The sequence below is a fragment of the Indicator indicator genome, chromosome 7 (genome assembly GCF_027791375.1).
Source record: "Indicator indicator isolate 239-I01 chromosome 7, UM_Iind_1.1, whole genome shotgun sequence".
Lineage (NCBI taxonomy): Eukaryota > Metazoa > Chordata > Aves > Piciformes > Indicatoridae > Indicator > Indicator indicator.
The window spans coordinates 39264829-39282358 of NC_072016.1; the positions used below are offsets into that span (position 1 = coordinate 39264829).

General features: G+C 46.8%; 1 protein-coding gene across 2 annotated transcripts in view; it reads left to right on the top strand.

Moving 5' to 3' along the window:
- The window catches only part of PCDH15 (protocadherin related 15), a 320955-nt gene that overhangs the window by 170575 nt on the left and 132850 nt on the right, over positions 1 to 17530 (top strand). For both annotated transcript variants that reach the window (XM_054382646.1, XM_054382647.1), the window contains one exon: positions 9750 to 9956. In XM_054382646.1, coding sequence (XP_054238621.1) covers positions 9750 to 9956 — 207 coding nt within the window. The remainder of the gene's footprint in view (positions 1 to 9749; positions 9957 to 17530) is intronic.

The following is a 17530-nucleotide window of genomic DNA, read 5'->3' on the forward strand; positions in this document are numbered from 1 at the left end:
CCAGGGAGGCTGTGGATGCCTCCTCCCTGGGGATATTCAAGGCCAGGTTGGATGAGGCCTTGAGCAACCTGGGCTAGTGGAAGGCATCCCTGCCCACAGCAGGTGGGGCTGTACTAGATGATCTTGAAGGTCCCTTCCAACCCAAACCAGTCCATGATTCTGTAATAACAGGTGAGGAAAGAAGAAAATATGAGAGACAGCTGTAAAATGTGGTGTCACACAGTTCTGAGAGCCAAGAGGAATCAATAGTTCACTGTCTGCTGCGATGCAAGAGCCAGGAGTTATCAAAGGAAACAAGCAGGTGGCAAGTTTAAACTGGACAAAATAAATCTGTTCTTCACCTAATAGAGTTTGTCTGCTTTGACAGGCAGCCCTCTGGGGCTGAAGTTGACACAGGCTCAAGGGCAGGCAAGGCTGGCACATGAAAGAAAAATGTCGGAATCTAAAGAGGAATCCAGGACAATCTGAGCTGCTCACAGTCTAGATTAGGCATTAGGAAGGAATTCTGCCCCATGGAGGTGGTGGGGCACTGGAACAGGTTGCCCAGAGAAATTGTGGAGGATCCAAGCCTTGGAATTGTTCAAAGCCAGGATGGATGGGGCTTTGAGCACCTTGGGATAGGACAAGGGGTAATGGATATAAACTACAACACAGAATGTTCCACCTCACCATGAGGAGGAATTTCTTTACAGTGAGGATCACAGAGCACTGGAACAGGCTCCTCAGAGAGGTTGTGGAGTCTCATCTGGAGACTTTAAAGACCTGTATGGACGTGTTCCTGTGTGACCTGTGCTGGATGCTATGCTCCTGCTCTGGCAGGGGGGTTGGACTTGATCTTTGGAGGTCCCTCCCAACCCCTAACATCCTATGATCCTATGGTCTAGTAGGAGATGTCCCTGCCTATGGCAAGGCCCTGGGGGGTTTGAACTGGATGATCTTTAAGGCCCCTTCAAACCCAAGACCTTCTGTGATTCTCTGAGCTTCTGTCTTTGGCTGCAGCAGGAAATTTTTTTTCACCAGATGACTTTTTAGTCTGATGTAGTACAATTCTTTTAAGATGTTCTTTTATTAGGAACTTCATAAAAACACAGTGGCAGCAGGCAATGAGTAGATGTGCTAAGACTGGAAATTCCTGGGCTGACATTACAGAAATGATCCTAATCCCATTTTTTTCTTTGAGACTTAAAAACTAGATCAGGTTTCCCAGAGCCCTGTCCAGCCTCACCTTGAATATCTCCAGGGATGGGGCCTCAACCACCTCCCTGGGCAACCTGGTCCAGTGTTCCACTGCATTCATGGTGCAGAACTTGTTCCTAACATTCAGTCTAAACCTCCTCTTCTCTAGTTTGAAGCCATTGCCCCTCATCCTATCACTCTGGGCCTTTGCAAACAGTGTCTCTTCATCCTTCTTGTAGCCCCCTTCAGGTACTGGAAGGTCATTATTATGTCTCCCTGGAGCCTCCTCTTCTCCAGGCTGAACACCCCCAGCTCCCTCAGCCTGTCCCTATAGCAGAGGTGCTCCACCCGCTTGATAATTTTTGTGGCACTCTTCTGGACCCATTCCATCAGAAATTTCTCAGAATACAAGGTGGAAAACAAAATACAGACCCCATGCCACATCTAGGTGTCCAAAAATATTTTGCCCTTGTTCTGGAACCACGTTGGTTTTGTCTCTTTCTTTGGAAATGCAACTGCAGACAGTCTCCTCTGATGATCTTGCAGCACAGTAGAGATGTATCAACCATAATGGGGAGCAGGGTGATTGCTCTGCCTCAAAATAGACCATGGACTGAACAAATGAGAGTGGTTTTGTACTTGTGGTGACAGATTAGAAGAAGAATGGGAGAAATGTATTTTCATTAAGTAGTTGCTCCAGCCACTGCCTGACAGTGATGAAATCCTCACAATCATTAGCTTGCTTGAACTGCTGTGCATCTCCTGTAGGTATTAAGTACAATAACTGTTTGCTAAATTGGCTTTTCAGATCTTCATCCCTTCTGTGATGCATTCAATTACTTCTCATGGCGTGTCACTGTCACAAAAGCTTACCTAATCCGAGCAGTTGGGGAAGTTCTGGCTCTTTGTTCCATCTTCTGTGTCATTCAGTGATGAGTGTTGATGCAGAACTAAATACCTGAGTGCAGAGATAGGGTTTTGTGTTTGTGAAGAAGGAGATCCAAACAAAAAAGGAGTTCTGGTACCATGTCCAGCTGTAGGACCCCCAGCAAAAGAACGACATAGACCAGCTGGAGTAGATCCAGAGGAGGCCAAAGATGATCAGAGGGCTGAGCACCTCTCCTATGAAGAAAGGCTGAGAGAGTTGGGGCTGCTCAGCCTGGAGAAGAGAAGGCTCCAGAGAGACTTTAGAGCTGCATTTCAATATCTGAAGGGGACCTACAGGAAGGGTGGGGAGAGACTGTTCAGAAGGGCTTGTAGTGATAGGATGAGGGTCAGTGGTTTGAAACTGCAGCAGGAGAGATTTAGGTTGGACACCATGGGGAAGTTCTTCACAATGAGGTTGGTGAAATACTGGGAACAGGTTGCTCAGAGATGCATTGGAGACCCCACCCCTGGAGACATTCAAGATCAGACTTGTTTGGCAGCCTGATCTAATTGGGGGTGTTCCTACTTAGTTCAGGAGGGTCACCCAAGATGGCCTTTGAGGGTCCCTTCCAACCTGATGCAATCTGTGAATCTGTGAAAACCAAACCATTTCCTATCAAGGGTCAGGGCTGTGCTGGCCACCAGATCCTTTCTGTGAAGGCCTCTCCCCTTCCCAAAGGGGAAAAGAAAGTGGATAAGGGACAGAGACTTAGAGACTGGAAAAGTAAAACTATGTTACTGAAACCAGCAAGTTTGTCCATGTTTGGCAGCACCACAGCCCAGCAGATGCTTTTCCTTGCCTTTAGAGCAGTGTCACAGATAGCTGTCAGAAAGACCAGAGATTGTGAGTGAAGATTGACCTTATGCTGGGTGTCAGCACTCACACAGCAATGAAAATATTTGAAACCATCACTGCAAAGTTGTGTAAGTGTCTCTCATTTACTGAAATAGCTCTATTATTTCCTTTCTGGAGTTTAAAACTTAAACATCCCTCCTTTAAAAGTTGGCATAATGAGACAGAATCACAGAGTGCCAGGTTGGAAGGGACCCAAGGATCATCTGGTCTAACCTTTGTAGGTAACAGTCTAATTGGAACGAGCTGGCCCAGCACCCTGTCAAGCTGAGCCTTAAAACTGTCCAATGTAGGGGAATGATATTACTCCCAGGAAGGAAAAATGAAATCTCCAAGTCCTTATGGTGGTGTAACACTGACCTTTAAACACTTCCTGGGTTTGGTGAAGCTGTCTCAAGCAGAAGCAGGTGTGTTTGTCTTGGGGTTTACAGCTACACTTCCTGCAGCCATTCTCTTGTCTCATGCTGAATCCTGAACAGAAAATGACTCATGGATTCATAGAATGGTTTGGGTTGGAGGGGACCCTCAAGATCATCTAGTTGCAACCCCATGCCATGGGCAGGGACACTTCCCACCAGCCCAGGTTGCTCAAGGCCTCATCCAACCTGGCCTTCAACACCTCCAGGGAGGGGGAGCCACAACATTCCTGGACAACCTGTTCCCATGTCTCACCACCCTCACTGTAAAGAACTTCTTTCTCATCCCCAGTCTCAGTCTCCTCTCTTCCAGCTCAAAGCCTCTCGTCCTGTCCAGAAGCCCTTGTAAAAAGTCCCTTCCTGGCTTTTTGTAGGCCCCCTTCAGGTACTGGAAGACCTACTGTCCAATGTAGGGGAATCCACTGCTTCGCTTGGGAGATGCTTCCAATGCCTAACTTCATAGCTGGAGTTTTCTTTAACTGAAGAGAAGAAGAAAGAGTTTTGAGGGCAGCTCTGAGTATTTCTGTTCACTGCATTGCAGCCATACTGATACTGAAGGCCCCCATGGTACAAGAGTGGATAAAAAAAAAGTGTTTTGGATGGATTTTTTTAAGCATAGTGTCTAGACACATTCTATGCCAGTTCCATTTTGCTGCCACATGCCAAGATTCACTGACAGGGAAGTCAAATTTCTTCTCTGTTCTCAAGATACTTTGAGCTTCTTGTCCTTAAGCCAATTTTTAATCCATTTCAGTGGCTCTTTCCTTATGCTGTACTTTCTGACCTTGTAAATTACTCCAGTGTTTGAGCTACAAGCCTAAAAATTACCCTCAACTGAGATATATTATGGCCTTTGTTTTACCTTTATCTCCCAGTTCAGTTATGCACTGCAAAGAAGTAACTTTGTCAGACCTGACCTTCCTTTTCTGTGCTGACTGCTACTGGTTTTTAATTGCATTGCTTTAAATGCTATAAAATCTTTCCATCTTCTTCACAGTTTGTGTGTCTGACATTCCTGGATTCCTTCCTTCTTCTTGTACAGAATCAGAGAATCGTTTAGGCTGGAAAAGATCTTTTAAATCATCTGAGTCCAATCATTAATCCAACAGTAAAAGTCTGCTACTTAACCGTGTCCCTCAGCACCACATCTAATCTGGCTTTGAAATCCTCCAGGAATGATGATGAGAGACCTGGGGCTCTTCAGTCTGGAGAAGAGCATCCTGAGAGGAGATCTCATTAATGTTTATAAACACCTGAGGGGTGAGTGTCAAGGAGAAGGGGCCAGGCTCTTTTCAGTGGTGTCCTCTGATAGGACAAGGGGCAATGGGTACAAACTGGAACAAAGTTCCATCTCAGCAAGGACAAACTTCTTTCCTGTAAGGGTGACAGAGACCTTTCTTGTAAAGGCGATGGAGCACTGGAGCAGGCTGCCCAGAGAGGTTGTGGAATCTCCTTCTTTGGAAACTTTCAAGCCCCATCTGGGTGTGTTCCTGTGTGAACTGCCCTAGGTGATCCTGCTTTGGCAGGGAGTTGGACTCAATGATCTCTGGAGGTCCCTTCCAACCCCTAATGTTCTATGATTCTATGATTGAACTTGGCTGCCTGTTGCAGGGCTTGACAAACCACTTCAGTATTACAGAAAATCTGAAGTGACTTTCCTGCAGTTCTGTAGTGCTCCATCTCTTTCAGTGAGCTCGGAAGTGTGTTTGGCAGAGCCTTCTCCTCACTGCTTTTCTGTATTTCCTGGAATGCCAAGGTATGGGCAATGGCAGGGGCTTTTGGAGGTCTTTGGAAAAGAAGTGGGTGCAAGACTGGAAGCAATTACAGGAAATGAATATAACTTTTAAAGTTCTTGCAGGGATGGTGGTGAAAAAGTAACCAGACAGGGAAAAAGAAAAGAAAATATATTTCCAGGATGCACAAAGATGGTTATCAGCCAGGCACAGGTGTCTGTCAGAGACTCTAGTAGCCTCCTACAAGTTCTCTCTGTCTTCCTTAGGTTGATATTTTCTGGTGATGAAGGTTGGTCTAACAGTTTTTGCAGCATGCTTAAATGGATGTATGAAATCTAAACCCATTGCCTTCCAACAGCAGCAGACCCTGCTCATTTCCATTTCAGAAAAGGTCACCTTTCAGATGTACTGTGAATCAGCTGCAAACAGCAGTGGATTTCTTGCTTTGCTTTACATGAACATCTGAACATCTAGGATGCAGTGGAAACTATTTTGTAATTTTTATTTTGCATGGGATTGTATGCATGAGAGTGGAGTGGTTCTGCAAGCTTTGTCACAGTCTTAAGCTGAACCTCAGCACAGACAGGGACCTGTTGGAGTGGGGCCAGAAGAGGCCACAGCAATGCTGGGAGGGCTAGAAGCCCTCTGCTGGGAAGCCAGACTGAGAGAGTTGGGGTTGTACTGCCTGGAGACATTCTGGTGTTCCAGGGAGACCTTCTGGATGCAACATTCCAGGTGGGGCTTCACTAGGGCAGAGTAGAGGGGGAGGAGAAGCTCCTTGTCTGAATGATTTCTTGGAGGTCAAAACAAGTCATTCCCCCTTCTAGTTTCCCCCTCCATTTCCCCCAGTCCTGTCATTACCTGGCATCCTATTAAGTCCCTCCCCAGTTTTCTTATAGCCCCCTTCAGGTACTGGAAGGCCACAATAAGGTCTCCTCAGAGCCTTCTCTTCTCCAGACTGAACAGCCCCAACTCTTTCAGTCTGTCCTCATAGGAGAGGTGCTCCAGCCCTCTGATCATTCTTGTGGCCCTTCTCTGGACACCTTCCAGCATGTCCATAGCCCTCTGGTAATAGGGGCTCCAGACCTGGATGCAGTATTCCAGAGCGGAGTAGAGGGATAGAATCATCCCCCTCCACCTGCTGGCTCTGCTTCTCTTGGTGCAGCCCTGGATGTGATTGGCTTTCTCTGCTGCAAGTGCTCACTGCTGGCTCATGTTGAGTTTCTCATCCAGCAGCACCCTCAAGTCCTTTTCTTCAGGGCTGCTCTCAAGCCAGTCACTGCCCAGCCTGTATCAGTGCTTGCCATTGCCCTGACCCAGATGTAGGACCTTGCATTTGGTCTTGTTGAGAATCATCAGAAGCAGGTGACTGCCTTAAATTGTCCTGCTGTTGCCTTCATACAGGGATGTGTGCAGAACTCTAATTAAAGCTGGTTTGCTCTTTCTAAATTGCAGACCAAATTACTTGTTGTCTGCTACTTCCCTTGTTTATTTTAATTAGTCATAAACTAAAAAAAAAAGAAAACTCCTGACAAGACAGCAGCATCACAGCATTGATATGTGATCAGACTGGAATGGGCAATTAATGATTCTGAGTTGAGGAAGGTTGAAAATAAGAATAAGTCACAGAATTACAGGATGTCAGAGGTTGGAAGGGACTTCCAGAGATCATCAGATCCAACCCCCCTGCCAGAGCAGGATCACTTAGGGTAGTCCACACAGGAATGCATCCAGGGGGATTTGGAAAGTCTCCAGAGAAGGAGACTCCACAACCCCCCTGGGCAGCCTGTTCCAGGGCTCTGTCACCCTCACTGGAAAGAAGTTTCTTCTCATGTTGAGCTGAAACCTTCTCTGTTCCAGTTTGCATCCTTTGTTCCTTGGCTTATCACTGTGAGCCACCCAAAAGAGCCTGGCCCCCTCCACTTGACACCCACCCTTCAGATATTTATAGACATTGATCAGATCCCCTCTCAGTCTTCTCTTCTCCAGACTAAACATCCCCAGGGCTCTTAATCTCTCTCCACAGGGGAGATGTTTAGTCCCTTAGTCATCCTTGTGGCTCTCCTTTGGACTCTCTCCAGCAGGTCTCTGTCTCTCTTGAACTGGGGAGCCCAAAACTGGACACAGAATTACAGCTGTGGTCTCACCAGGGCGGAGAAGAACCTCCCCATCCCTGCTGGCCACACTTTTCTTGCTGCCCCCAGGATCCCATTGGCTCTCTTGGCCACAAGGGCACATTGCTGTCCCATGGAGAACTTGATGCCCAGCAGCAGTCCAAGGTCTTTCTCCATGGAACTGCTATCCAGCAGGGCAGCCTCTGACCTGTACTGGTGCCTGCTGTTATCCCTCCCCAGATACAGGACCCTGCACTTGTCCTTATTGAACTTCATGAGGTTTGCCTGCAGCCAGCTCTCAGCCTGTCCAGATCTCATTGGATGGCAGCACAGCCTGAGGGGTGTCAGCCATTGCCCCCAGTCAGGTGGAACTGTATTGATGAGTAACTCTTGGTAGGTGAGGTGTTGCTATCACAAAGCAGAGGTTGTTGTTTGGTGTAAGGAATTTTGTCTGACACTCACAAAAAAAAAGGCAACCCCCAAATTAAAACCTCGTTCATCTGACACTAGAAAAGTGGATCCTTCTCAGTGGTCCCCAGTGACAGGACAAGAGGTAATAGGCACAAACTTGGACATAGGATGTTCCATCTAGACATGAAAAGGGACTTCTTTACTTCGAGGGTGGTAGAGCCCTGGAGCAGGCTGCCTAGAGAGGTGGTGGCATCTGTCTCTGGAGACTTTCAAGGCCTTCCTGGAAGTGTTCCTATGTGATCTGCTTTGGGTGATCCTGCAGTGGCAGGTGGGTTGGACTCAATGATCTTCAGAGGTCCCTTTCAATCCCTGGCATTCTGTGATTTTGAAGGAGAGGGAGCAAGAGTCAGATCCAGGGCAACACAGTCTTCAGTAATCTGTGGCAAGTACCGTATGTCCCTGTGTCCCATCCGCATCTTTTGGTTTTAACTCTCTTGTTGGCATTGTGGGTGAACTTCTGTTGTGCAGAATCCCAGGGTGGTGGGACTTGGAAGGGACCTCTGGAGATCATCTAGTCCACTGTGGGGTCACCCACAGCAGGTTGCCCAGGATCACAATGTCCAGGCAGGCTTCATAGAATCACAGAATGGTTTGGGTTGGAAGGGAACCTTAAAGATGATCTAGTCCCAACCCCTCTGCAATGGGCAGGGACACCTTCCACTAGACCAGGTTGCTCAAGGCCTTGTCCAGCCTGGCCTTGAACACCTCCTGGAGAGGGACATCCATAACCTGTTCCAGGTTTGTAATCTCTGCAGAGATGGAGACTCCACAACCCTGCTGGGCAGCCTGCTCCACTGCTGAGTCACAATCAGCACTTTCCTGTTTTCTATCATCCTTGGAAGATTTTCCAAAACTCATAAAGCTCATGGTTTAAGGAACTCTGTGTGTGAGCTGTGTAGCTTTGTGCTCCAGTGTGCCGTTTAAAAGGTTATTGTGATGGACAGTTTTGGTATTCTTTCAGCCCAGGTGATTTTTGTTTGTTGTGTCATTTTCTCATGAGGCAAAGTTTCGCAGTGTAGTAACTGTTAGGAATGAGACTTGGCTGTGAGCCTTTGTTTGGACTGGGAATAACTTAACGAGGTTTATAAAATTATAAATTATATTAGATATAAATTATAAATATAAAAATAGAGTTATCTTTATTTTCCCTGAAAACCCTGCCCCAAAATTATGTACAAAACTAGTTAATTTTATTTACAGGTCCTATTCGGTCAGGAATTCCACAAGGATGCTTATGGGCAACTTTAGTTCAATTTAGAGAGTTCAGAAAATGGAAAAGGCTAAGCCACAAAATAGTTTCACCCCACTTATAAAACCAGAGGGAAGCCAGGCCCCTGGGGAAAAGCTGAGGATTTTACTCACGGGGGCGGAGTAGGAGATCGGAGACGGTCCCTGGATCTCTCCTCAGCGGCAGCCTCCAGAACAGCGAGTTTATAATCCGGTTTGTGGACCCCCCAGCATAAATCCAAAGAAAAGGGATCCACCACAGTCAAAGTGTCTCCAGACAGGACTCCCACGAGGCAAATCCCCTGGGGCAGCACTGCCTTAGCAGCCCAAGAGCAGCTGCACTACCGGCGTGCTCCCATGCAAAAAGCCACAGGTTTAGGCAGGCAGGGGTCGCTCCAAGCAGGAAGTAAGGAGCTCCTGGACCCCAGGGGACGCAGGTGTGGGGAGAAGCCAGGTCCCGGTGCTGCAGGACAATCTCGCCAATTTCGCTGCCAATTTAGGGAATCCCAAAACGAGTCCAAAACCCGTCCAAGACCGCTTTCTGGTCACTCTAGTTAAGATTTCCCTGGACAGTGTGTCCGGTGCCAGTATCTCCTGGGCCGATCGCAATTCCAGCTCCCAGCTCAGGCTTTCCCACGTGTGGGACTTTACCGCCCGGCAGCAGGAAAAGGCTTTTTTACCCTTCCCCGCTCAAGCCTGCAGGGGGAGGGGAAAGAATTTCACAACTTTGTCTTCCCGCATCCAAACCTCCACAGATGGAGGTGGGGAAAGGAGGTTTTGGAGCACCCTACAACAGCCTTTGACAGATGAGGTGTTTTGTTTTCTTTTTCAGGCTGAACAAGACAACGGCCACCCTCTTCCTGCCTTTGCCAACCTGCACATCGAAGTCCTCGATGAGAACAACCAGAAGCCTTACTTCACAAGAGCCACCTATGAGGGCTTCATCCTTGAATCCTCCCCGGTGGGCACAACTGTCTGTGATAACCGGAATCTGACTTCTCCACTGCAGATCGTGGTGTTGGACAACGACGTGGAGGAGGTATGCTCTCTGCTTTTATAGTGTCAGACTGCTGCTGGCAGTTTTATTATTTTCAGTTCTTTCCTTGTTTGTTGTTTTTTTTTTTCTTTTTATCAGGACAAAATTGATCCATAAATGGAAAAAAAAAATCTTAATAGCATCATAACAATTCACCCTTTGTTTTGTTTTGTTTTCATTGTGAGTTCAAAGAGATTTGAAAGCTTGCCTGAACTGGAAAACTGATCTGTATTTTACTTGAGTCTCAATTAAGATTGTGTTCTGTTAGAGATGGTGGGGGGAGTTATAATATAGATAGATAATATAGACAATGTTAGAGGTAGTGGGAAGAGGGGAAAAAACTGCATTTTGTGGGAAGGATGAATGGTCATAGAATGGTAGGGCTTGGACATCTCCAGACATCATCGAGTCCAACCCCCTGCCAAAGCAGGATCACCTTGTCACACAGGAACATATCCAGATGAGTCTTGAAAGTCTTCAGAGAAGGAGACTGCACAACCTCTCTGGGCAGCCTGATCCAGGGCTCCAACACCCTTACAGTAAAGAAGTTTTTCCTTGTGTTGAGGTTGGACTTTCTGGGTTCCTAGGTGACCTACTCTATGTGACCCTGGTCTGGCAGGGGGATTGGACTGGATGATCTTTTGAGGTCCCTTCCAACCCCTAACATTCTGTGACTCTGTGAGGTGGGGGTCACAGTATCACAGTCTCACAGTATATCAGAGGTCGGAAGGGACCTCAAGAGATCATCAGGTCCAACCCCCCTGCCAGAGCAGGATCACTTAGGGTAGTCTGCGCAGGAATGCATCCAGGTGGGGTTGGAAAGTCTCCAGAGAAGGAGACTCCACAACCCCCCTGGGAGCCTGTTCCGGGATTCTGTCTCCCTCACTGTAAAGAAGTTCCTCCTCGTGTTGAGGTGAAACCTTCTGTGTTCAAGTTTGTATCCATTGTTCTTTGTCTTATCACTGTGCACCACTGAAAAGAGCCTGGCCCCCTCCACTTGACACCCACCCCTCAGATGTTTATAGACGTTGATCAGATCCCCTCTCAGTCTTCTCTTCTCCAGACTAAACAGCCCCAGGGCTCTCAGTCTCTCTTCATAGGGGAGATGCTCAAGTCCACTAATCATGCTCATGGCTCTCTGTTGGATTCTCTCCAGCATTTCTCTGTCTCTCTTCTAGTGGAGAGCCCAAAACTGTATGGAGTATTCCAGGTGTAGTCTCACCAGGCCGGAGTAGAGAGGTAGAAGAACTTCCCTAGACTTGCTGGACACACCTTTCTTGATGCATTCCAGGATCCCATTGGCTCTCTTGGCTACAAGAGCACATTGTTATTCCATGGAGAACTTGTTGTCCACCAGCACTCCAAGGTCTTTCTCTGTGGAGGGCAGGGCAGCTCCTAACCTGTACTGGTGCCTGTTGTTGTTTCTCCCCAGATGTAGGACCTTGCACTTGTCCTTATTAAACTGCGTGTTGTTTGCCTGCACCTAACTCTCCAGCCTGTCCAGGTGATGTGGGTCAGTCTCTTCTCCCTACTATCAGGTGATAGAACAAGAGGAAATGACCTGAAATTGTGCCAGGGGAGGTTTAGGTTGGAGATAAGGAAAAAATTCATTGCTGCAAGAGTGGTCAGGGATTGGAACAGACTGCCCACGGAGGTGGTGGAGTCACTATCCCTGGGGCGTTCCAGAAACACGTGGACGTGGCACTCTTGGACATGGTTTAGTGGTCATGGTAGAAGGTTGGACTTTATGATCTTAGAGGGTTTTTCCTATCAAAACATTCAATGATTCTACAAAGTAGTAGTCAAAGCCTTTGTCTGAAACAGACCTTGGTGCATATCTGTTTTTTACAGAAGTCTGGAAGTCCAGGACACTCTTTTGCCCACTTTGTAACAGACATGACTGTGTATTGACTATTCAAATATGGGAAGGGAGGCTGTTAATCTCCTGAAGAGTGGAAGACTGAAACTGGGGTTTCAGTCTTCATCTGTGAGGCTGTGCATTTTATAGGTATGGTCTGAAACTCAGAGTGGAGCTTTCAGCAAGCTGGAGAGCTGCTTGTGAACTGTTTCTGCCAGTTGGGGTGATGGAAAGCTGAATATAGCACCAAAATCTTACTGTTAATCCACACGTTGCTGCTGCTTCTCAATCTGCAAGTCCATTGATGTTCCACATTCTCAGGCTAGAACAATCCTCACTGTCAATAAAGAGTGGGGAATGAGGTGATAGAAAGCAGCTCTGAGGAAAAGGACTTGGGGGTGCTGGTGGATGAGAAGCTGGACATGAACACATAGTGTGAGCTTGTAGCACAGAAGGCAAATCACAGCCTGGGCTGCATCCAAAGCAGTGTTGCCTGCAGATCCAGAGAGGTGATTCTGCCACTTTGCTCTGCTCTGGGGAGATTTCACCTGCAGTATTGTGTCCAGGTCTGGAGCCCTCAATATAGGAAGGACATGGACCTGATGGAGCTGGTCCATAGGAGGACCACAAAAATGATCAGGGTGTTGGAGCAGCTCTGCTACAAGGACAGGCTGAAGGAGCTGGTGGTGTTCAGCCTGGAGGAGAGGAGGCTCTGGAGTATCTGAAAGGGGGCTACAAGAAGGCTGCAGAGAGACTGTTTACAAGGGCCTGCAGTGACAGGACAAAAGGCTATGGCTACAAACTAGGGAAGAGCAGATTTAGATTAGATGTCAGAAACAAGTTCTTTACTATGAGGGTGGTGGAACACTGGAACAGGTTGCCCAGGGAGGTGATTGTGGCCCCTTCCCCGGAGATATTCAAGGTGAGGCTCGACGAGGCCCTGAGCAAACTGATCCAGTTGGGGATGTCCCTGCTGAATGTGGGGACATCAGACTAGATGACCTTAGGAGATCCCTTCCAGCCTGGAACATTCTATGATTCTACTTTCCCTCCAGGCTTTGGAAGCTGTGTGACCTAGGAAAATCTTGCTCTGCTTACAAAGCCCAGCGTGATGAAGGAAGTCACACAGCCTGCCTGGTGAGGGAGGGACTGAATCCCTTGCGCCTGAAATAATTCAAAAGAGTTGTTTTAATTAAAGAGAATTCAGTGCCTTAGCTCAGACACTTAATTTTATGTGGCAGTTTTCTGTGCTGGTGGGTTTTGGGGCCTCTTTCCTACTTCCTTCTAGAAGATATTGTTGCACTAAAGGAATGACAGAAAGACTTTGGACTTCATTAACCTCCAGAGGTGTTTCAGGTTATAGCTAATAGAGGTCTGATTAACCTGTTGCACAGCTCTACCCTCCAGATGTCAAAGGCAGATTTGGTAATGCAAGGTTCTTTGCTCAACTTACATATTAGATCACAGAGCAGCCTGAAATGGAAGATTACTTTGAGCTGTTAAACCCTGAATTTGGCCTGACTTCTTTGAAAGCCTCAGGAACTCCCAGGTAGTTGATACAGCACTTGGTATTTGTATATTCTCAAGCTGCAGTTATTTCTTTTCAAAAGCTTCTGCATGGAAGAATAATGTATTCCTTTAATATAAACTGTTAGAATCATAGAACCTTAGGGGTTGGAAGGGACCTCCAGAGATCATTGAGCCCAACTCCCCTTCAGGTCACACAGCAATGTATCCAGATGGGCCTTGAAAGTCTCCAGAGAAGGAGACTCCACAACCTCTCTGGGCAGCCTGCTCCAGGGTTCCAGCACCCTCACAGTAAAGAATCTTTTTCCCCCACGTTGAGGTGGAACTTCCTGGATTCCAATTTATATCTATTCCTCCTTGTCCTATCAGAGGACACCACTGAAAAGAGCCTGGTCCCTTCTTCTTGCTCCCTCACCCTTCAGATATTTATAAACATTTCATAAGATCTCCTCTCAGGCTGCTCTTCTCCAGGCTCAACAGCCCCAGATCTCTCAGCCTTTCCTCATCAGACATGTTTCAGTCCCTTCAGCATCCTCATAGCCTCCACTGGACACTGTCTAGTATATCCCTGTCCCTCTTGAACTGGGGAGCCCAGAACTGTACCCAGTCCTCCAGATGCAGGGTAGAGGGGGAGGAGAACCTCCCTGTAATGAGCAGGCACATCTCCAGCTGCATCAGGATGCTCAGGGCTCCATCAGGTCTGACCTCTACCACATCCCTGTCCACCCTGTTCCAGTATTTCACAACCCTCGTTGTGAAGAACTTCCTAATATTGTCCAACTTAAATCTACCCTGCTCTAGTTCTCAACAACTGTCCCATGTCCTATCACCACAGGCCCTTCTAAGGAGTCTGTCCCCAGCCTTCCTGTAGGCTCCCTTCAGATACTGAAACATCTCCCTGGAGCCTTCTCTCCTCCAGGCTGAACAGCCCCAACTCTCTCAGCCTATCATCTTCGTGACCCTCCTCTGGACCTGCTCCAGGTCCATGTCCTTCCTGTGTCAAGGACTCCAGAACTGGACTCCAGGTGAGGTCTCACTATAGCAGAGCAGAGGGGCAAAACCCCCTCTCTCCATCTGCTGGCCACCTGCCTTTGATGCAGCCCAGGATACAATTTGCCTTCTGGGCTGCAAGTGCACATTGCTGGCTCATGTCCAGCTTCTCATCCACCTGTACCCCCAAGACCTTTTCTGCAGGGCTGCTCTCAAAGCTTAAGTAATGCTTATCAAGTTCTGCAGGTCTTCATGTTCCAATGGCTTGGTTGTGCCTCAGTAAATTAATGTATTTAGGGGTTGCTGAGAACCTGACATATCTTCTTTGTGCTCCTGCATCTTAGTTTGCAGTAGTGACCATGGCTAAACAGAACATAGTCAGTGTTCTTCTTCTTCTAATTGACAAATCATCTGAGATTATTTCATATTAAAGGAACTCCTTGTCCTCAGATAATTGCCTGAAGAAAGTAACTGTGTATCTTAAAGGAGAAAAAACAAACAAACCCAAACCAACACAACAAAACACAAACCCTATGGGAATTATAAATGAGTCCTGCTCTAAACCTTCCAAAAATTAATTTATGGATGTGACACTGCAAACAGACCTTTAACTAGAGCAGCTCTGCCAACTGCTGCTGTAATTAAGTGCTCTGTTTAAATGGCATAAATTAAATTAAGCCACGCAAGTACCTTAAGACCTGAGCAAGCTGAGATGAGGAATTTGAACAGCAGGAGCTGATGGCTGTTTACATAAGGCTTCCAGAGCCTCTTGCTTCCATGGAAGACCACTCATTTCATCTACTCTGGTGGTTCAGGTTGGTGAAAAGGCTACACAGTGACTGCCTTGCTGCTTTATGTGCCAAAGTTGTGAATATCCCTTAAAAAAAGAGAGAGATTAATTTAAATTAAATTTAAATTCCAAGCTGGAAGAATCATAGAATCAGAGAGTTGCCATGGGCAGGGACACCTCACACTAGATCAGGTTGCTCAGAGTGGCATCCAGACTGACCTTAAAAACCTTCAGTGATGAGGCTTCCACCACCTCCCTGGGCAACCTATTCCAGTATCTCTCCGCCCTCATGGGGAAGAACTTCTTCCTAACATCCAATCTGAATCTCTCCACTTCTATTTTTGCTCCATTTCCCCAGTCCTATCACTAAAAAGTCCCTTCCCAGCTTTCTTGTAGCCCCCTTCAGATACTGGAAGGCCATAATAAGGTCTCCTTGGAGCCTTTTCTTCTCCAGACTAAACTACTGATTAATTGTGTCTAAAGTAGTGATGGTTTCTTGACTTTCTTGACACAAATTCATGTATTTCATTTGGTGCAGCTTTAAGTTTGGATTGAAGTGTGGAGATTTTTGGGGGGGTTTGTTTGTTTGTCCTTTGGCTTGGTTTGTTTTTTGTAACGTGCCCAGGTTTGTTTTCTGAGGTGGCTGAAGAAACAGTACAAAAGGAAGAAATTCTCTTCAATGAAAGTGGTGAGACCCTGGAACAGGTTGCCCAGGGAGGTTGTGGATGGTCCCCCCATGGAGATGTTCAAGGCCAGGTTAGCCTTGAGCAAGTTGGTCTACTGGAAGGTGTCCCTGCCTGTTGGAGGGAGGTTGGATCTAGGTGATCATTAAGGTCCCTTCCAAGCCAAAGCATTCTTGGAATCTATTCTATCAGCTCATCGGCATGCGTGTCACTTACATTCTACTCAATAGTGGCTTGAGGGAAAAGCTCAAGGGTAGGGTAATTTGTGCATTGCTTGTTAGAGCACTGAATTGATGCTGTGTCCATAAAGTGTGTTCAGAAGCACTTCTTATTTAAATAGCAGAACCTTGGCCTTTCCACAAGGTGGTGTGCTTTAGAGTGTTTTGAATTGCTACAGTGGTTTCCTCTTTCTCTCTCCTCACCTTGTAGTTGTTTTATACAACACTTAGTGCATGTTGGAGTGAGCTCAAGTGTTTATGCCTGTTCTGCTGTAAAGATTGGTGAACTTCCAGTTGGTCTGGTTTCTGGTTTTAATTGTCTAAGGTGGGAATGAACCTTCTAGAAGTGTTTTGTGTTCAGGTTGAGAAAATAATCACAGAAAAGAGAATGTAATGCTACTTGTTGGCTAATTTGGTGAAGTCAGAAATTTGTGACTGTGTCTGACTCTGTATGGGGCAAGTTCATAGAACAGGATGGAAGAGGTTGGAAGGGACCTCTGGAGATCATGGAACCTAAGCCCTCTGCCAAAGCAGGATCACCCAAAGCTGGTCACACAGGAACACATCCAGGCAGCTCTTGCTGGAGAAGACCACACAGCCTCTCTGGGCAGCCTGTTCCAGGACTTCATGACCCATGCTACAGTAAAGAAGCATTTTCTCATGTTGAGGTGCAGCTTCCTGGATTCCAGCTTGTGTCCATTGGCCCTGGTTGTATCAGAGGATACTGGTGAAAAGAGCCTGGCCCCTTCTTCTTGCTCCCCCCACCCCCCACTTCTGATATTTCTAAACATTAATGAGATCTCCTTTCAGCCTTCTCTTCTCCAGGCTAAACAGCCCCAGGTCTCTCAGCCTTTCCTCATCAGACAGATGTTCCAGTCCCTTAATTATGTTGGAAAGTAGCTGGTAAAAATACCTTTCAACTTATACCTGGATTTTCTGTTATGTTTTATTGCCTGGTACCAGTCCTCTGATTCCTCATCTCTACATTATTTGGGGCAGTTCAAAACAGTTCTTCTAGGACTCACCTCCCAGCTTTTTGTGCTTTGCCTGACTACGTTTGTGTTCCTCTTTTGTATCCTCATCTCACTGATTAGGAGTAAACTAAGTAAGTAATGACTGAGAATAGCACCAATTAGTCAGGTTAAATTAAGCAGGTTACATGGAAGGACATAGAAATGGAATGCTGGGGGCAATAAAAGCTGATGTGAAATGTACCTGTGATCTGGAGTGACCATTGCACACTCTGTCAGTTTAATAACTCAACAGCATCTTTAAAGAGAGGGAGGGAGATGTTGAGGGATTTCATTCCGGTCACAATTCATGTTTCTGTCATTTCAACACCTCAGACATGCCAGAAAAGTGCCTTAATGTGTGGAGCACCACGGCACCCAGAGGTCTGAGATCCTCGAGTCCAGCTATCAACCCAGCACCACCATGCTCGTTAATTAAAACGTGTCCCAAAGTGCCACATCCACACATTTCTTCAACACCTCCAGGCATGGTGACTCTAC